Source organism: Streptopelia decaocto (assembly GCF_964273445.1).
Source record: "Streptopelia decaocto genome assembly, contig: HAP1_SCAFFOLD_465, whole genome shotgun sequence".
Classification (NCBI taxonomy): Eukaryota; Metazoa; Chordata; class Aves; order Columbiformes; family Columbidae; genus Streptopelia; species Streptopelia decaocto.
In genome coordinates, this window is record NW_028117314.1 from 17,501 (window position 1) to 38,369 (window position 20,869).

At 59.2% G+C, this 20,869-nt stretch overlaps 2 protein-coding genes across 6 annotated transcripts in view; both read left to right on the top strand.

Moving 5' to 3' along the window:
* SYT3 (synaptotagmin 3) overlaps nucleotides 1-1,173 on the top strand; it is an 18,393-nt gene extending 17,220 nt beyond the window's left edge. Inside the window, exons 10-11 of one of the 3 annotated variants that reach the window (XR_014186317.1) lie at nucleotides 356-576; nucleotides 653-1,173. The gene's annotated coding sequence lies outside the window, so the exon portion shown is untranslated. Of the gene's footprint in view, nucleotides 1-353 lie in introns of all 3 variants that reach the window. The other 2 variants (XM_082076495.1, XM_082076494.1) reach the window with 2 other exon arrangements.
* Nucleotides 1,174-2,331: 1,158 nt separating this feature from the next.
* On the top strand, nucleotides 2,332-18,189 carry LRRC4B (leucine rich repeat containing 4B). Of its 3 annotated transcripts, none has more exons than XM_082076491.1 (3): nucleotides 2,332-2,892; nucleotides 10,932-17,262; nucleotides 17,442-18,189. In XM_082076491.1, the coding sequence occupies exon 2, from the start codon at nucleotides 10,969-10,971 to the stop codon at nucleotides 12,916-12,918; it is 1,950 nt and encodes a 649-aa protein (XP_081932617.1). In that variant the 5' UTR covers nucleotides 2,332-2,892; nucleotides 10,932-10,968; the 3' UTR covers nucleotides 12,919-17,262; nucleotides 17,442-18,189. The 3 variants fall into 3 exon arrangements, with proteins under 3 accessions (XP_081932617.1, XP_081932619.1, XP_081932618.1); XM_082076493.1 differs by having other exon boundaries at nucleotides 17,546-18,189; XM_082076492.1 differs by lacking the exon at nucleotides 2,332-2,892 and adding an exon at nucleotides 7,583-7,603.
* The last annotated feature ends 2,680 nt before the right edge of the window (nucleotides 18,190-20,869 follow it).

A 20,869-nucleotide genomic window follows, 5' to 3' on the forward strand; every position in this document is an offset into this window, starting at 1 on the left:
GAGGGACTGGGATGGACTGGGGGGACTGGGAGGACTGGGATGGGCTGGGAGGGAACTGGGGGTCACTGGTCCATACTGGGAGTCACTGGTCCATACTGGGAGTACATCACCATACTGGGGGTCACTGGTCCATACTGGGAGTCACTGGTCCATACTGGGGTACATCACCATACTGGGGGTCACTGGTCCATACTGGGGGTCACTGGTCCATACTGGGGTACATCACCATACTGGGGGTCACTGGTCCATACTGGGAGTCACTGGTCCATACTGGGGTACATCACCATACTGGGGTACATCACCATACTGGGGGTCACTGGTCCATACTGGGGGTCACTGGTCTGTCTCTCCATAGGACCCCGAAGCCATAGGGACCCCCGGGCCCCCCCGGGCCCCGACCTGCACCACAGGGGGGCCCCGCCCCCCCCACTGTGAACCCAGGCGTCCGGGTGGGGGTTCCCCCCCAAAAAAAAGGACCCAGGCGTCCGGGTGAACCCAGGCGTCCGGGTGGGGGATCCACCCCCCAAAAGGACCCAGGCGTCCGGGAGGGGGATCCCCCCCCCACAAAGGACCCAGGCGTCCGGGAGGGGGATCCCCCCCCATGAAGGACCCAGGCGTCCGGGTGGGGTTCCCCCCACCATGAAGGACCCAGGCGTCCGGGAGGGGGATCCCCCCGCCATGAGGGACCCAGGCGTCCGGGTGGGGGATCCCCCCCCCCACAAAGGACCCAGGCGTCCGGGAGGGGGATCCCCCCCCCCCCCCAAAAAGGACCCAGGCGTCCGTGTGGGGGATCCCCCCCCCCAAAGAAGGACCCAGGCGTCCGGGTATTGCTCCCCCGCCCCGCAGTGTGTTTGTATGTGGGGGGCCCTTGGAGGGACCCAGGCGTCCGGGTGCCCCCCCTCCCCCCACCTTGTGTCATGTATTTGTATGTAGGGGGGGTCCAAAGGGGACCCAGGCATCCGGGAGCCCCCCCCCCCACTTTCTTTATGTGTGTCTATGGGGGGCCCCAAAAGGGACCCAGGCGTCCGGGAGCCCCCCCCCTCTTATGTGTGTCTGTGTAGGGGACCCAGGCGTCCGGGTCCCCCCCCCCCCCTCCCCTTGTCCTGTGTCTGTGTCACCGTGTGGGGCCGGGGGGGCCCCAAAAGCCATAAAACCCCCCAATAAACCCCAAGGAGCCGCCTGAGCCTCCATGAGTGGGAATGGGGACATGGGGACATGGGACATGGGACATGGGGATATGGGGACAGGGGGATATGGGGACAGGGGGACATGGGACAGGGGGATATGGGGACAGGGGGACAGGGGGACATGGGACAGGGGGATATGGGACAGGGGGACATGGGGATATGGGACAGGGGGACATGGGGACATGGGGATATGGGACATGGGGATATGGGACAGGGGGATATGGGACAGGGGGACATGGGGATATGGGACAGGGGGACATGGGGATATGGGACAGGGGGATATGGGACAGGGGGACATGGGGATATGGGACAGGGGGACATGGGGACAGGGGGACATGGGACAGGGGGACATGGGACAGGGGGACATGGGGACATGGGACATGGAGACAGGGGGAATGTGGGGACATTGGTATGGGGACGTGGGGGGGGGCACAGGGTTTGGGGTCACGGGGACACAGGGATGTGGGGGGACACGGGGATGGGGGGACACGGGGACACAGGGGACATGGGGACAGGGGGCCACGGGGCTATGGGGCCACGGGCTCACGGCGCGGTGTCCCCCGTTGGGATGTGGCACCGTCCGCCCGTGTGTCCCCCCATGTCCCCCAGTGTCCCGCGGTGTCCCCCGGTGTCCCCCATGTGTCCCAATGTCCCCCCGCCCCATCCCCGCCCCCAACCCCCCGCCCATCCAGCGCCGCCACCGCCCCCCGGAGCCGAACGAGGAGCCGAGCGGAGCCGAACGAACCCGAACGAGGAGCCGAGCGGAGCCGAACGAACCCGAACGAGGAGCCGAGCGGAGCCGAGCGGAGCCGAACGCAGCCGAACGAACCCGAACGAGGAGCCGAGCGGAGCCGAGCGGAGCCGAACGAGGAGCCGAGCGGAGCCGAACGAACCCGAACGAGGAGCCGAGCGGAGCCGAACGAACCCGAACGAGGAGCCGAGCGGAGCCGAACGAACCCGAACGAGGAGCCGAGCGGAGCCGAACGGAGCCGAACGAGGAGCCGAGCGGAGCCGAGCGGAGCCGAACGAACCCGAACGAGGAGCCGAGCGGAGCCGAACGAACCCGAACGAACCCGAACGAGGAGCCGAGCGGAGCCGAGCGGAGCCGAACGAACCCGAACGAGGAGCCGAGCGGAGCCGAACGAACCCGAACGAACCCGAACGAGGAGCCGAGCGGAGCCGAACGAACCCGAACGAGGAGCCGAGCGGAGCCGAACGGAGCCGAACAAACCCGAACCCGAACGCGGAGCCGAACGAACCCGAACGAGGAGCCGAGCGGAGCCGAACGAACCCGAACGAGGAGCCGAGCGGAGCCGAACGCAGCCGAACCCGCGCCCGAACCCGAACGCGGAGCCGAACGAACCCGAACGAGGAGCCGAGCGGAGCCGAACGAACCCGAACGAGGAGCCGAACGGAGCCGAACCCGGGCCCGGAGCCGAACGCGCCCGAAGCGGAACCGAACCCGGGCCCGAACACGAACGCGGAGCCGAGCGGAACCGAACCCGGGCCCGGAGCCGAACCCGCCCGAAGCGGAGCCGAAGCGGAGCCGAACCCGCCCGAAGCGGAGCCGAACCCGCCCGAAGAGGAGCCGAACCCGGGCCCGGAGCCGAACCCGCCCGAAGCGGAGCCGAAGCGGAGCCGAACGCGGCCGAAGCGGAGCCGAACCCGCCCGAAGCGGAGCCGAGCGATGCTGCGGCCCGGCCCGGTGAGTGCGGACCCCAGTACGGACCAGTAACCCCCCCCCGGGCCTCCCAGTACAGCCCCGCCCGCCCCCCCCGCGGCCCCCCCGGCACGGAGCGACCCCCCCCCCCCCCGTCCATCCCAGTGCGGACCAGTTGCCTCCCAGTATAGAGCTGACCCCCCCCATCCCTCCAGTATAGTGCGGGCATCCCATTATAGACCAGTCCCTCCCAGTATAGACCAGTCCCTCCCAGTATAGCCCAGTCCCTCCCAGTATAGGCTTGTCCCTCCCAGTATAGACCCGTCACCCCCCCCCCCATCCCTCCAGTATAGAGCAGGCATCCCAGTATAGCCCAGTCCCTCCCAGTATAGCCCAGACCCTCCCAGTATAGGCTTGTCCCTCCCAGTATAGACCCGTCACCCCCCCCCCCACCCCTCCAGTATAGTGCGGGCATCCCAGTATAGCCCAGTCCCTCCCAGTATAGCCCAGTCCCTCCCAGTATAGACCAGTCCCTCCCAGTATAGGCCTGTCCCTCCCAGTATAGCCCAGTCCCTCCCAGTATAGCCCAGTCCCTCCCAGTATAGCCCAGTCCCCCCCTGCACCCCCTCCCAGTATAGCCCAGTCCCCCCCAGTATAGCCCAGTCCCTCCCAGTATAGCCCAGTCCCCCCTGCACCCCCTCCAGTATAGCCCAGTCCCCCCATATCCCCCCCCAGTACATCCCAGTACATCCCAGTATAGCCCAGTATAGCCCAGTACATCCCAGTACATCCGGGGGGATGCTCATCGCCACGGTGACGGTTGCCGCGGCGACGGGAGCCCATGGATACGGGGGGGGCCGGGGGGGGGGATGCGGCATGGCCTGACCCCCCCCCCCCAGTGCTATAGGTGCCCCCCGGCCCTATAGGGACCCCCCGGGGGCTATAGGGCCCCCCCCGGCACCTCCTATAGGGGCTATAGGGCCTGCTGCCCCCCCCCCCATCCTATAGCGGTCCCCCTGGCTCTATAGGGTCCCCCCTCTAGCAGCTGTATGGAGTCCATAGGGGTATTGCCATGCCCCCCCGGCCCCATAGGGGCTATAGGGCCCCCCTGTCCTAGCTGGGACCCCCCCCCCCCGGCGCCATAGGAGCCATAGGCCCCCCTATAGGAACTATACGGAAACCACTCCATAAGTGTTATAGGGGCCCTATAGGGACTATCTGCCCCCCCCACCAGGGGCTATAGGGGTTTCCAGGCTCTATAGGAGCTATAGGTTCCCCCCCCAGGGGCTATAGGGGTCAGTCCATAGGGGTTATAGGGGTTTCTAGGCCCTATAGGGTCTATAGGTTCCCCCCCCAGGAGCTATAGGGCTTCAGTCCATAGGGGTTATAGGGGTTTCCGGGCCCTATAGGGACCATTCAGGCCTTGCCTTGCTTCTGCATGGACCTATAGGGCATATAGGGCCCCCTGCCCCCCCCTCAGCCCCATAAAGGCCATAGGGGCCCCCAATAGGGCTATAGGGGCCCCCAATAGGGCTGTAGGACCCCCTATGCAGCTCCATAGGTCCTATAGGCCCCCCCCCACTAGGATCTATAGAGTCCCCCTGTGGCCCTAGAGAAGCTATAGGGGCCTCTCAACCCTATGGTGGCTATAGGGACCCCCCTAATCTATAGGGTGCCCCCGGTTCTATAGGGTCTATAGGCTCCCCACCACCTATAGGACTCCCCCACCTATAGGACCCCCCCAGATTGGGGTCCCTGTGTATTTGGGGGGGGGGGTCCTTGTGTATTTGGGGGTCCCTGTGTATTTGGGGTCCCTGTGTATTGGGGGGGTCCCTGTGTATTGGGGGGATCCCTGTGTATTTGGGGGGGGTCCCTGTGTATTGGGGGTCCCTGTGTATTGGGGGGGGATCCCTGTGTATTTGGGGGGGGTCCCTGTGTATTTGGGGGTCCCTGTGTATTTGGGGGGATCCCTGTGCAGTTTGGGGGTTCCATGGGGGGGCAATGGGGTTCAATGGGTGCAATGGGGGCTCAATGGGGTTCAATGGGTGCAATGGGGGCTCAGTGGGGTTCAATGGGGTGCAGTGGGGGTTCCATGGGGTTCAATGGGGGTGCAATGGGGGTTCAATGGGGTGCAATGGCTGTTCAATGGGGGGCAATGGGGGCTCAATGGGGTGCAATGGGGGTGCAGTGGGGGTGCAATGGGGGCTCAATGGGGTTCAATGGGGGTGCAATGGGGGTTCAATGGGGGTTCAATGGGGGTGCAGTGGGGGTGCAATGGGTGCTATGGGGTGCAATGGGGTTCAATGGGGGAAATGAGGGGTGCAATGGGGAGCAATGGGGTGCAATGGGGGTGCAATGGGGTACAATGGGGTGCAATGGGGGTGCAATGGGGTACAATGGGGTGCAATGGGGGGAAATGGGGGTGCAATGGGGGTTCAATGGGGGTGCAATGAGTGCTATGGGGTTCAATGGGGGTTCAATGGGGGAAATGGGGGTGCAATGGGGGTTCCATGGGGTGTAATGGTGGGCAATGGGGGACAATGGGTGCAATGGGGGTTCAATGGGGGTTCAATGGGGGTGCAGTGGGGGTTCGATGGGTTCCATGGGGTGCAGTGGGGTTCAGTGGGGTGCAATGGGGGTTCCATGGGTGCAGTGGGTGTTCAATGGGTACAATGGGGGTTCAATGGGGTTCAATGGGGGCTCAATGGGGTTCAATGGGGTGCAATGGGGGTTCAATGGGGTTCAATGGGGGCTCAATGGGGTTCAATGGGGGTGCAATGGGGGTTCAATGGGTGCTATAGGGGGCAATGGGGGTTCCATGGGGTGCAATGGGTGCTATGGGGGGCAATGGGGTTCAATGGGGTGCAATGGGTTGCAATGGGGGTTTAATGGGTGCAGTGGGGTACAATGGGGGTTCAACGGGGGGCAATGGGGTTCAATGGGGTGCAATGGGGTGCAATGGGGTGCAGTGGGGGCAATGGAGTTCAATGGGGTACAATGGTGTTCAATGGGGGGTTCAATGGGTGCAATGGGGTTCCATGGGGTGCAATGGGGGTTCAATGGGGTTCAGTGGGGTGTAATGGGGGTTCAATGGGGGTGCAATAGGTTCAGTGGGAGGTTTAATGGGTGCAATGGGGTTCAATGGGGGTGCAGTGGGGGGTGCAATGGGTACAATGGGGGGTGCAATGGAGTTCAGTGGGGTTCAGTGGGGTTCAATGGGGGTTCAATGGGGTACAATGGGTGCAATGTGGTTCAATGGGTTCAGTGGGGTTCAATGGGGTTCAGTGGGGTTCAGTGGGGTTCTATGGGGTGCAGTGGGGTTCAATGGCGTTCAATGGTGTTCAGTGGGTGCAATGGGATTCAATGGGGTACAATGGGGGTGCAATGGGGTTCAATGGGGTTCAATGGGTGCAATGGGGGCTCAATGGGGTTCAATGGGGTACAATGGGGTTCAATGGGGTTCAATAGGGTACAATGGGGTTCAATGGGTGCAATGGGGTTCAGTGGGGTTCAATAGGGTACAATGGGGGTTCAATGAGGTTCAATGGGGTGCAATGGGGTTCAGTGGTGTTCAATGGGGTTCAATGGGGTTCAATGAGGTTCAATGGGGTGCAATGGGGTTCATTGGGGTTCAATGGGGTACAATGGGGTTCAATGGGTGCAATGGGGTTCAGTGGGGTTCAATAGGGTACAATGGGGGTTCAATGAGGTTCAATGGGGTGCAATGGGGTTCAGTGGTGTTCAATGGGGTTCAATGGGGTTCAATGGGGTTCAATGAGGTGCAATGGGGTTCAATGAGGTTCAGTGGGGTGCAATGGGGTTCATTGGGGTTCAATGGGGTGCAATGGGGTTCAATGGGGTTCAATGGGGTCCAATGGGGGTGCAATAGGTTCAGTGGGGGGTTCAATGGGTGTGCAATGGGGTTCAATGGGGTTCAATGGGGTACAGTGGGGTTCAATGGGGTTCAATGGGTTCAGTGGGGTTCAGTGGTGGTACAATGGGGTGCAATGGGGTTCAATGGGGTACAATGGGGTACAATGGGGGTTAATGGGTTTCAATGGGGTGCAATGGGGTTCAATGGGGTTCAGTGGGGTTCAATGAGTACAATGGGGGTTCAATGGGGTTCAATGGGGTTCAATGGGGTGCAATGGGGATCATTGGGGTTCAGTGGGGTGCAATGGGGTTCAATGGGGGTTCAATGGGGGTTCAATGGGGTGCAATGGGGTTCAATGGGGTGCAATGGGGTTCATTGGGGTGCAATGGGGTCCAATGGGGGTGCAATAGGTTCAGTGGGGGGTTCAATGGGTGCAATGGGGTTCAGTGGGGTTCAGTGGGGTTCAATGGGTACAATGGGGGTTCAGTGGGGTTCAATGGGGTACAGTGGGGTTCAATGGGGTTCAGTGGGGTTCAGTGGGGTACAATGGGGTTCAATGGGGTTCAATGGGGATCATTGGGGTTCAGTGGGGTGCAATGGGGTTCAATGGGGTTCAATGGGGTGCAATGGGTGCAGTGGGGTTCAATGGGGTTCAGTAGGGTACAATGGGGTTCAATGGGTACAATGGGGGTACAATGGGGTTCAATGGGTGCAGTGGGGGCGGGTCCCATCCCGCCGGCCGCCGCGGTGGGGGCGGGGCGGTGGGGGCGGGGCCTCAGCCGGTGTGGGGGGAGGGGCAGGAAGGGGAAAGCGGGGGGGCGGGGGGGGCAGGAAGAGGAGGAGGAGGAGAGGAAGGCTGGCGCTGGAAACGGGGGGTGCGGGGTAGGCCGGGGTGCGGGCACCCATGGGTGGGGGGGGGGGAATGGGGGGGGGGGGATGCGCACGCGCGTTGCGGCGGGAAAGGGGGAGGGGCGGAGCGGGCCGGGCGCGTGCACGCGGGGGTGCGCGGGAATTGGGGGGGGGGGTGTGTGCACGCGCGTGTGCGGCATCAATGCACACCCCCCCCCCCATTGCACCCCATAGCACCCAGTGCCCCCCCCATTGCACCCTATAGCACCCATTGCAAACAGTGACCCCCCATTGCACCCATTGCAACCAGTGCCCCCCCATTGCAACCCCCCCATTGCACCCATTGAACCTCTATTGCACCCCATAGCACCCATTGCAAACAGTGCCCCCCCAATAGCTCCCATTGCACCCATTGCAACCAGTGGCCCCCCATTGCACCCCATTGCACCCATTGCACCCCCATTGCCCCCCATTGAACCCCCATTGCACCCCCATTGCACCCATTACACCCCCCATTGCACCCATTGCAACCAGTGCACCCCCCCCATTGCACCATTGCACCCCCTGTTGCACCCCATTGAATCCCATTGTCCCCATTGCCCCCCATTGCGCCCCCATTGAACCCCATTGACCCCCATTGTCCCCATTGCACCCATTGTCCCCATTGCACCCATTGCACCCCCATTGAACCCCATTGCACCCCATTGCCCCCCATTGCACCCATTGCACCCCATTGCACCCCATTGAACCCCATTGAACCCCATTGCACCCATTGTCCCCATTGCACCCCATTGAACCCCATTGCACCCCCATTGCACCCCATTGACCCCCATTGCATCCCCTATTGCATCCCCCATTGCACCCCATTGACCCCCATTGAACCCCATTGCACCCATTGTCCCCATTGCACCCCCATTGCACCCTATTGCACCCCATTGCACCCATTGCACCCCCATTGCACCCCATTGCACCCCCATTGCACCCCCATTGCACCCATTGCACCCCCATTACATCCCCTATTGCATCCCCCATTGCACCCCATTGACCCCCATTGCACCCCATTGACCCCCATTGAACCCCATTGCACCCCCATTGTCCCCATTGCACCCCCATTGCACCCTATTGCACCCCCATTGCACCCCATTGCACCCCATTGACCCCCATTGCATCCCCTATTGCATCCCCCATTGCACCCCATTGACCCCCATTGAACCCCATTGCACCCATTGTCCCCATTGCACCCCCATTGCACCCTATTGCACCCCATTGCACCCATTGCACCCCCATTGCACCCCATTGAACCCCATTGCACCCCCATTGCACCCCATTGACCCCCATTGCACCCATTGTCCCCATTGCACCCCCATTGCACCCTATTGCACCCCCATTGCACCCATTGCACCCCCATTGCACCCCATTGCACCCCATTGCACCCCATTGAACCCCATTGAACCCCATTGCACCCATTGAACCCCCATTAACCCCCATTGAACCCCATTGCACCCATTGTCCCCATTGCCCCCCATTGCACCCCATTGAACCCCATTGAACCCCATTGAACCCCATTGCACCCATTGTCCCCATTGCACCCCATTGAACCCCATTGCACCCCCATTGCACCCCATTGTCCCCATTGCACCCCATTGCACCCCATTGAACCCCATTGAACCCCATTGCACCCATTGTCCCCATTGCCCCCCATTGAACCCTATTGCACCCCATTGAACCCCATTGAACCCCATTGCACCCATTGTCCCCATTGCACCCCATTGAACCCCATTGCACCCCCATTGCACCCCATTGTCCCTATTGCATTGTGCTGGGGGGTTCACACGCGTGTGCACACGGGGGTGCAGGGGTTGTACTGGGGGGGGGTTACGGGGGGGGTGCAGGTGACCCCCTCCCCCCCATGTCCCCATGTTCCTGTGTCACCCTGTTCCCCAACCGCCATGTCCCACTGTCCCCATACCCCCATGTCCCCCTGTCCCCCCGTCCCCATGTCCTATATCCCCCCCTATATCCCCGACATCCCCTCTAACCCCTCTATCCCCTTATCCCCATATCCCCCTGTCCCCATATCCCCCATATCCCCATGTCCCATATCCCCATATCCCCCTGTCCCCATGTCCCCATGTCCCATATCCCACATATCCCCATGTCCTATATCCCCATATCCCCCTGTCCCCATGTCCCCATGTCCCATATCCCACATATCCCCATGTCCCATATCCCCATCATCCCCATATCCCCCTGTCCCCACATCCCCCATCCCCATATCCCCATATCCCTCCATCCCCATATCCCCATATGCCCATATCCCCCTATACCCCCCCATACCCCCCTCTAACCCCTCTATCCCCTTATCCCCATATCCCCATGTCCCATATCCCCATATCTCCATGTCCCCATATCCCCCACACCCCACATCCCCATATCCCCATGTCCCCATATCCCCATGTCCCCATATCCCCATATACCCCACATCCCCATACCCCACCCCCTATATCCCACCCTATATCCCCACACCCCCCCTAACCCCTCTATCCCCATATCCCCATATCCCCATGTCCTCATATCCCATATCCCCCTGTCCCTATATCCCCCATATCCCCCATATCCCCCTGTCCCCATATCCCCCATTCCCATATCCCCCATACCCCACATCCCCATATCCCCCTGTCCCCATATCCCCATTGTCCCCATATCCCCCATACCCCACATCCCCATATCCCCATGTCCCCATATCCCCATTGTCCCCATATCCCCATTGTCCCCATATCCCCATGTCCCCATATCCCCCTATATCCCCCCTATATCCCCCACATCCCCTCTAACCCCTCTGTCCCCTTATCCCCATGTCCCATGTCCCCATATCCCCCTGTCCCCATATCCCCCTGTCCCCATAACCCATGTCCCATGTCCCCATATCCCCATTGTCCCCACATCCCCATATGCCCCATATCCCCCATGTCCCATATCCCCATGTCCTATATCCCTCTGTCCCCCTGTCCCCATGTCCCATATCCCCATGTCCCATGTCCCATATCCCCATCATCCCCATATCCCCATGTCCCCCTGTCCCCACATCCCCATATCCCTCTATCCCCATATCCCCATGTCCCCACATCCCCCTGTCCCCACATCCCCATATCCCATATCCCCATATCCCCATGTCCCCCTATATCCCCCCTATACTCCCTATACCCCTCTAACCCCTCTATCCCTCTATCCCCATATCCCCATGTCCCCATATCCCCCTGTCCCCACATCCCCATGTCCATATCCCCATATCCCCATATCCCCATATCCCCCTATACCCCCCTATATCCCCCTATACCCCTCTAACCCCTCTCTCCCGCAGCGCCTCCCGCGTCCCTGACCGGCGATGCCCGTCCGCCATGGCCGCTCCGCATAGGCCTCCCCCTCCGCTCTTCCTCCTCCTCCTCCTCCTCCTCCTCCTCCTCCTCCCTTTACCGACCCCGGCGGCTCCGCCATCCTGCCCGGCCGCCTGTACCTGCAGCAACCAAGCCAGCCGCGTCATCTGCACCCGCCGCGACCTCCTCGAGGTCCCCTCCAGCATCTCCATCAACACCCGCTACCTCAACCTCCAGGAGAACCACATCCAGGTCATCCGCACCGACACCTTCAAGCACCTCCGCCACCTCGAGATCCTCCAGCTCAGCCGCAACTTGGTCCGCAAAGTCGAGGTGGGCGCCTTCAACGGGCTCCCCAACCTCAATACGCTCGAGCTGTTCGACAACCGGTTGACAACAGTCCCGACACAAGCGTTCGAGTATCTTTCCAAGCTCCGCGAGCTGTGGTTGCGCAACAACCCCATCGAGAGCATCCCGTCCTATGCGTTCAACCGGGTTCCATCGCTGAGGCGCTTGGACCTGGGCGAGCTCAAGCGCCTCGAGTACATTTCGGAGGCGGCGTTCGAGGGCTTGGTCAACCTCCGCTATCTCAACTTGGGCATGTGCAACCTCAAGGAGATCCCCAATTTGACGGCGTTGGTGCGATTGGAAGAACTGGAGCTATCGGGGAACCGCTTGGGCCGGGTCCGACCGGGGTCTTTCCAAGGTTTGGGGAGCTTAAGGAAGTTGTGGCTGATGCACGCGCGCGTGGCGGCGGTGGAGCGCAACGCCTTCGACGACCTCAAGGCGCTGGAGGAGCTTAATTTGGCGCACAACGAGCTGGCGTCTCTACCGCACGACCTCTTCGCTCCGTTGCACCGGTTGGAGCGCGTCCACCTCCACCACAACCCTTGGCGGTGCGATTGCGACGTGCTGTGGTTGAGCTGGTGGTTGAGGGAGACGGTGCCGAGCAACACGAGCTGCTGCGCGCGGTGCCACGCGCCTCCGGCGCTGCGCGGGAGGTACCTCGGGGAACTAGAACCGGGGCACTTCACCTGTTACGCACCGGTGATCGTAGAGCCGCCGGCCGACCTCAACGTCACCGAGGGGATGGCGGCGGAGCTCAAGTGCCGCACGGGCACGGCCATGACGTCGGTCAACTGGCTGACGCCCAACGGGACGCTGATGACGCACGGCTCGTACCGCGTGCGCATCTCGGTGCTGCACGACGGCACGCTCAACTTCACCAACGTCACCGTGCAAGACACCGGCCAGTACACCTGCATGGTCACCAACGCCGCCGGCAACACCACGGCGTCCGCCACGCTCAACGTCTCCGCCGCCGACGCCGCCGCCGCCGCCGCGGCCGCGGCCGCCGCCACGGGATACACCTACTTCACCACGGTTACCGTGGAGACTATGGATGCTGGGGGTGACGATGCGGTGGCCCAAACGGCTCCGGCGCCCACCGCCGCGTGGGCGGGCGGCTCCACCGCGGCGCCGCCGCCGGCCACGCGGGCTACCGGGCGGCCGTTCACGGTGGCCATCACCGCGGCGGCCGCGGCGGGGGGGGCGGGGCTCCAGGATCTCGATGACGTCTTGAAGACCACCAAGATCATCATCGGTTGCTTCGTGGCCATCACCTTCATGGCGGCCGTGATGCTGGTGGCGTTCTACAAGCTCCGCAAGCAGCACCAGCGCCACAAGCACCGCGGCGGCGCGGCGCGCGCCGTGGAGATCGTCAACGTGGAGGATGAGTTGGGTGGTGGTGGTACAACAAGCGGTGGTACAGGCGGCGGTACCGGCGACAACAACCGCTTGGCGCTGCCGGCGTTGGAGAGGGAGCAGCTGGACCGGTACGCGGCGCTGGCGGCGCATTACGGCAAGAGCGGCGGCGCCGGGGGGCTGGGGAAGAACCCGCTGCTCAATTCGGTGCACGAACCGCTGCTCTTCAAGAGCCCGTCCAAGGAGAACGTGCAGGAGACGCAGATCTGACGGCGCCTCCTGCTGGGGGGGAGGGGGAAACGGGGGGGGGTGGGGGGGGGGAAACGGGGGGTGGGGGGGGCGCGAGGGGCGTGCGGCGCACGGGGGGGTTGTGCGAGAATAGACTTGTGCGATGCACTTTGTGCAACACAGGACTTGTGCGATGCACGGGGTGAAAGGAGGGACTTGTGCAATGCACAGTGTGCAAGGAGGGACTTGTGCAACGCACAGTGTGCAACATAGGACTTGTGCAATGCACAGTGTGCAAGGAGGGACTTGTGTAATGCACAGTGTGAAAGGAGGGACTTGTGCAATGCACGGGGTGCAAGGAGAGACTTGTGTAATGCACAGTGTGCAAGGAGGGACTTGTGTAATGCACAGTGTGAAAGGAGGGACTTGTGCAATGCACGGGGTGCAAGGAGAGACTTGTGTAATGCACAGTGTGCAAGGAGGGACTCATGTAATGCACAGTGTGCAACACAGGACTTGTGCAATGCACAGGGTGCAAGGAAGGACTCGTGCAATGCACAGTGTGCAAGGAGGGACTTGTGCAACGCACAGTGTGCAACACAGGACTTGTGCGATGCACGGTGTGCAAGGAGAGACTTGTGCGATGCACTGTGCACAAGGGAGGACTCATAATGCACAGGGTGGTTGTGCAACACTAGACTTGTGCAATGCACAGTGTGAAAGGAAGGACTTGTGCGATGCACGGGGTGCAAGGAGGGACTTGTGTAATGGTCACCGTGCAAGGAGGGACTCGTGCAATGCACAGTGTGCAAGGAAGGACTTGTGCAATGCACAGTGTGAAAGGAGGGACTTGTGTAATGCACAGTGTGAAAGGAGGGACTTGTGCAATGCACGGGGTGCAAGGAGAGACTCGTGCAATGCACTGTGCACAAGGGAGGACTCATGTAATGCATGGTGTGCAACACAGGACTCGTGCAATGCACAGTGTGCAAGGAGAGACTTGTGCAATGCACAGTGTGCAACACTAGACTTGTGTGATGCACGGGGTGCAACACAGGACTTGTGCGATGCACGGGGTGCAAGGAGACACTTGTGCAATGCACAGTGTGCAAGGAGGGACTCGTGCAATGCACTGTGTACAAGGGAGGACTTGTAATGCACAGTGTGCAAGGGGGGACTTGTGCGATGCACGGGGTGCAAGGAGGGACTTGTGTAATGGTCAGTGTGCAAGGAGAGACTCGTGCAATGCACCGTGCACAAGGGAGGACTCATGTAATGCACAGTGTGCAAGGAAGGACTTGTGTAATGGTCAGTGTGCAAGGAAGGACTCGTGCAATGCACAATGTGCAACACAGGACTTGTGCAATGCATAGTGTGCAAGACTAGAGTTGTGCAATGCACTGTGCACAAGGGAGGACTTGTGTTATGCACGGTGTGCAACACTAGACTTGTGCAATGCACAGTGTGCAAGGAGGGACTCGTGCAATGCACAGTGTGCAAGGAAGGATTTGTGCAATGCACAGTGTGAAAGGAGGGACTTGTGCAATGCACGGGGTGCAACACAGGACTTGTGCAATGCACGGGGTGCAAGGAAGGACTCGTGTAATGCACAGTGTGAAAGGAAAGACTTGTGCAATGCACCGTGTGCAAGGGGGGACTTGTGCAATGCACAGTGTGAAAGGAGGGACTCGTGCAGTGCACAGTGTGCAAGGAAGGACTTGTGTAATGCACAGTGTGCAAGGAAGGACTTGTGCAATGCACAGGGTGAAAGGAGGGACTTGTGCAATGCACGGGGTGCAAGGAGGGACTCGTGCAATGCACAGTGTGAAAGGAGGGACTTGTGCAATGCACAGTGTGCAACACAGGACTTGTGCAATGCACGGTATGCAAGGAGGGACTTGTGCGACGCACAGTGTGCAAGGAGAGACTTGTGCAATGCACGGGGCGCGAGGAGAGACTTGTGCAATGCACAGTGTGAAAGGAGGGACTCGTGCAATGCACAGTGTGCAAGGAGAGACTTGTGCAATGCACAGTGTGCAACACTAGACTTGTGTGATGCACGGGGTGCAACACTAGACTTGTGCAATGCACAGTGTGCAACACAGGACTTGTGCAATGCACGGAGTGAAAGGAGGGACTTGTGCAATGCACGGGGTGCGAGGAGAGACTTGTGCAATGTACTGTGTGCAAAGAGGGACTCATGCACAGGGTGGTTGTGCAACATGAGACTTGTGCAATGCACAGGGTGTGAGGAGGGACTTGTGCAATGCACAGTGTGAAAGGAGGGACTTGTGTAATGCACAATGTGAAAGGAAGGACTTGTGCAATGCACGGGGTGCAAGGAGAGACTCGTGCAATGCGCTGTGCACAAGGGAGGACTCGTGTTATGCACGGTGTGCAACACTAGACTTGTGCAATGCACAGTGTGCAAGGAGGGACTCGTGCAATGCACAGTGTGCAACACAGGACTTGTGCGATGCACGGGGTGCAAGGAGAGACTTGTGCAATGTACAGTGTGAGAGGAGGCACTTGTGCAATGCACGGGGTGCAAGGAGGGACTTGTGCGATGCACGGTGTGCAAGGAGGGACTTGTGCAATGCACAGTGTGAAATGAAGGACTTGTGCAATGCACAGTGTGCAAGGAAGGACTCATGTAATGCACAGTGTGCAACACAGGACTTGTGCAATGCACGGGGTGCAAGGAAGGACTCGTGCAATGCACAGTGTGCAAGGAGGGACTTGTGCAATGCACGGGGTGCAAGGAGGGACTTGTGCAATGCACAGTGTGAAAGGAAGGACTTGTGCAATGCACGGGGTGCAAGGAGGGACTTGTGCAATGCACAGTGTGAAAGGAAGGACTTGTGCAATGCACGGGGTGCAAGGAGGGACTTGTGCAATGCACGGGGTGCAAGGAGGGACTTGTGTAATGCACAATGTGAAAGGAGGGACTTGTGCAATGCACAGTGTGCAACACAGGACTTGTGCAATGCACGGTATGCAAGGAGGGACTTGTGCAATGCACAGGGTGAAAGGAGAGACTTGTGCAATGCACGGGGTGCGAGGAGAGACTCGTGCAATGCACTGTGCACAAGGGAGGACTCGTGTTATGCACGGTGTGCAACACTAGACTTGTGCAATGCACGGGGTGCAAGGAGGGACTTGTGCAATGCACAGTGTGCAAGGAAGGAGTCGTAATGCACAGGGTGGTTGTGCAACACTAGATTTGTGCAGTGCACAGTGTGCAATGAGAGACTTGTGAGATGCACCGTGTGCAAGACTAGACTTGTGCAGTGCACGGTGTGCAAGGAGAGAGTTGTGCAATGCACAGTGTGCAAGGAGAGAGTTGTGCAATGCACTGTGCACAAGGAAGGACTCGTAATGCACAGGGTGGTTGTGCAACACAGGACTTGTGCAATGCACAGTGTGAAAGGAGGGACTTGTGCAATGCACGGGGTGCGAGGAGAGACTCGTGCAATGCACAGTGTGCAAGGAGAGACTTGTGCAATGCACAATGTGAAAGGAGGGACTTGTGCAATGCACGGGGTGCAAGGAAGGACTCGTGCGATGCACAGTGTGAAAGGAGGGACTCGTGCAACGCACAGTGTGCATGGAGGGACTTGTGCAATGCACTGTGCACAAAGAAGGACTCATGTAATGCACAGGGTGGTTGTGCAGCACTAGACTTGTGCGATGCACAATGTGAAAGGAGAGACTTGTGCGATGCACGGTGTGCAAGGAGAGACTTGTGCAATGCACAATGTGAAAGGAAGGACTTGTGCAATGCACAGTGTGCAAGGAGGGACTTGTGCAATGCACGTGGTGTGAGAAGGGACTTGTGCAATGCACACTGTGAAAGGAGCGACTCGTGCAATGCACGGGGTGCAAGGAAGGACTCGTGCAATGCACAGTGTGCAACACAAGACACGTGCAAAGCACAGCGTGCAAGGAAGGACTCGTGCAATGCACAGTGTGCAACACAAGACTCGTGCAATGCACGGCATACAATGAAGGATTCGTGCAACGCACAGCGTGCAATGAAGGACTTGTGCAACGCACAGTGTGCAATGAAGGACTTGTGCAACGCACAACGTACAACACAAGACTTGTGCAAAGCACAGCGTGCAAGGACGGACTCACTTGTGCAAGGACAGACTCACTTGTGCAATGAAGGACTCGTGCAACGCACAGTGAGTGTGCAACACAAGACTTGTGCAATGCACGGCATACAATGAAGGACTTGTGCAACGCACAGTGTGCAAGGAAGGACTCACTTGTGCAAGGATGGACTCACTTGTGCAACAAAGGACTTGTGCAACGCACAGTGAGTGTGCAACACAAGACTCGTGCAATGCACGGCATACAATGAAGGACTCGTGCAACGCACACGTGCAAGGAAGGACTCACTCGTGCAAGGAAGGACTCATGCAATGCACAGTGTGCAACACAGGACTCGTGCAATGCACGGCATACAATGAAGGACTCGTGCAACACACAACGTGCAAGGACGGACTCACTTGTGCAAGGATGCACTCACTTGTGCAAGGAAGGACTCATACAATGCACAGTGTGCAACACAAGACACGTGCAACGCACAGTGTGCAAGGAAGGACTCACTTGTGCAAGGATGGAGTCACTCGTGCAAGGACGGACTCACTTGTGCAACACAGAGTGTGCAATGAAGGACTCGTGCAATGCACAGTGTGCAAGGAAGGACTCACTTGTGCAATGACGGACCCACTCGTGCAAGGACGGACCCACTTGTGCAAGGACGGACCCACTCGTGCAAGGACGGACCCACTCGTGCAAGGACGGACTCACTTGTGCAAGGAAGGACTCGTGCAAGGACGGACCCACTTGTGCAAGGACGGACTCACTTGTGCAAGGACGGACCCACTTGTGCAAGGAAGGACTCACTTGTGCAAGGACGGACCCACTCGTGCAAGGATGGACCCACTTGTGCAAGGACGGACCCACTCGTGCAAGGACGGACTCACTTGTGCAAGGACGGACCCACTTGTGCAAGGACGGACTCACTCGTGCAAGGACGGACCCACTTGTGCAAGGACGGACTCACTCGTGCAAGGACGGACCCACTCGTGCGACACCCTCGTGCCCCCCCCTCCCCCCACCCCCCGCGCTGCCTCCTCCCCCCCCACCCCCCCCACCCCGGCCCCTCCCCCGCCCCAGGGGTCCCCAGGGGTGGGGGTTGGGTGGGTGGGGGAGGGGGGGGGTGGGGGAGGGGGGGATTTTTTAATCGGCGCCGCCGACACTTTCCTATTTTAATAAAAATCCATCACGGGGTTTCCAACCCCCCGACGGGCCCACGTGATGGGGGAGGGGCGGGGGGGGCGCCATTTGGAGACCTGAGGGGGTTTTGGCGCCATTTTCTGAGGTGATTCTGGCGCCATTTTGTCCCTTTTGTGATTTGGCGCCATTTTCTGAGGTGATTCTGGCGCCATTTTGTCCCTTTTGTGATTTGGCGCCATTTTCTGAGGTGATTCTGGCGCCATTTTGACCCTGAGGTGATTTTGGCGCCATTTTCTGAGGTGATTCTGGCGCCATTTTAAACCCTGAGGTGATTTTGGCGCCATTTTCTGAGGTGATTCTGGCGCCATTTTGAGTCCTGAGGTGATTTTGGCGCCATTTGGCCCTGAGGTGATTTGGCGCCATTTTCTGAGGTGATTCTGGCGCCATTTTGACCCCTGAGGCGATTTGGCGCCATTTTCTGAGGTGATTCTGGCGCCATTTTAAACCCTGAGGTGATTCTGGCGCCATTTTGAGCCCTGAGGTGATTTTGGTGCCATTTTCTGAGGTGATTCTGGCGCCATTTTGACCCTGACGGGATTTTGGCGCCATTTTCTGAGGTGATTCTGGCGCCATTTTGAGCCCTGAGGTGATTCTGGTGCCATTTTCTGAGGTGATTCTGGCGCCATTTTAAACCCTGAGGTGATTCTGGCGCCATTTTGAGCCGTGAGGTGATTCTGGTGCCATTTTGAGCACTGAGGTGATCTTGACCCCCATATTGGTCCCTAAGGGATCCCGCCATGGACAACGCAGCCCCAGATGGAGAGATGACACGGGATGAGATAACGGGAGCAGCTCAATGGGGGAATCGGGAGAGCCAAGAGGACACTGAGGAACATGGAGAGACTGAGGAGACTGAGGAGACTGAGGAGACTGAGGAGACTGAGGAGAGACTAAGGAGAGACTAAGGAGAGACTGAGGAGAGACTGAGGAGAGACTGAGGAGACTGAGGAGACTGAGGAGACTGAGGAGACTGAGGAGACTGAGGAGAGACTGAGGAGAGACTGAGGAGACTGAGGAGAGACTGAGGGGAGACTGAGGAGACTGAGGAGAGACTGAGGAGACTGAGGAGAGACTGAGGAGAGACTGAGGAGACTGAGGAGAGACTGAGGAGAGACTGAGGAGATTGAGGAGAGACTGAGGAGACTGAGGAGACTGAGGAGAGACTGAGGAGACTGAGGAGAGACTGAGGGGAGACTGAGGAGACTGAGGAGATTGAGGAGAGACTGAGGAGACTGAGGAGATTGAGGAGACTTAGGAGAGACTGAGGAGAGATTGAGGAGACTGAGGAGAGACTGAGGAGACTGAGGAGAGACTGAGGAGATTGAGGAGACTGAGGAGAGACTGAGGAGAGACTGAGGAGATTGAGGAGACTGAGGAGAGACTGAGGAGACTGAGGAGAGACTGAGGGGAGACTGAGGAGAGACTGAGGAGATTGAGGAGACTGAGGAGACTGAGGAGACTGAGGAGAGACTGAGGAGACTGAGGAGATTGAGGAGAGACTGAGGAGACTGAGGAGATTGAGGAGACTGAGGAGAGACTGAGGAGAGATTGAGGAGACTGAGGAGACTGAGGAGAGACTGAGGAGAGACTGAGGAGAGACTGAGGAGACTGAGGAGACTGAGGAGAGACTGAGGAGAGACTGAGGAGATTGAGGAGACTGAGGAGAGACAGAGGAAAGATTGAGGAGACTGAGGAGACTGAGGAGAGACTGAGGAGAGACTGAGGAGAGACTGAGGAGACTGAGGAGACAGAGGAGACTGAGGAGAGACTGAGGAGAGACTGAGGAGACGGAGGAGAGACTGAGGAGAGACTGAGGAGAGACTGAGGAGACTGAGGAGACTGAGAAGCGACTGAGGAGAGACTGAGGAGACTGAGGAGAGACTGAGGAGACTGAGGAGACTGAGGAGACTGAGGAGAGACTGAGGAGAGACTGAGGAGAGACTGAGGAGACTGAGGAGACTGAGGAGAGACTGAGGAGACTGAGGAGAGACTGAGGAGAGACTGAGGAGACTGAGGAGAGACTGAGGAGACTGAGGAGAGACTGAGGAGAAACTGAGGAGACTGAGGAGAGACTGAGGAGAGACTGAGAAGACTGAGGAGAGACTGAGGAGACTGAGGAGAGACTGAGGAGAAACTGAGGAGACTGAGGAGAGACTGAGGAGACTGAGGAGAGACTGAGGAGACTGAGGAGAGACTGAGGAGAGACTGAGGAGACTGAGGAGATTGAGGAGAGACTGAGGAGAGACTGAGGAGACTGAGGAGAGACTGAGGAGAGACTGAGGAGAGACTGAGGAGACTGAGGAGATTGAGGAGAGACTGAGGAGAGACTGAGGAGACTGAGGAGACTGAGGAGACTGAGGAGACTGAGGAGAGACTGAGGAGAGACTGAGGAGACTGAGGAGAGACTGAGGAGAGACTGAGGAGAGACTGAGGAGACTGAGGAGAGACTGAGGAGAGACTGAGGAGACTGAGGAGATTGAGGAGAGACTGAGGAGAGACTGAGGAGACTGAGGAGACTGAGGAGAGACTGAGGAGACTGAGGAGAGACTGAGGAGCCTGAGGAGAGACTGAGGAGAGACTGAGGAGACAGAGGAGACTGAGGAGGGACTGAGGAGAGATTGAGGAGACTGAGGAGAGACTGAGGAGAGACTGAGGAGACTGAGGAGAGACTGAGGAGACTAAGGAG

Coding starts and splice junctions, on each gene's coding strand:
- LRRC4B (XM_082076491.1), top strand. CDS start 10,969: ATGGCCGCTCCGCATAGGCCTCCCCCTCCGCTCTTCCTCCTCCTCCTC.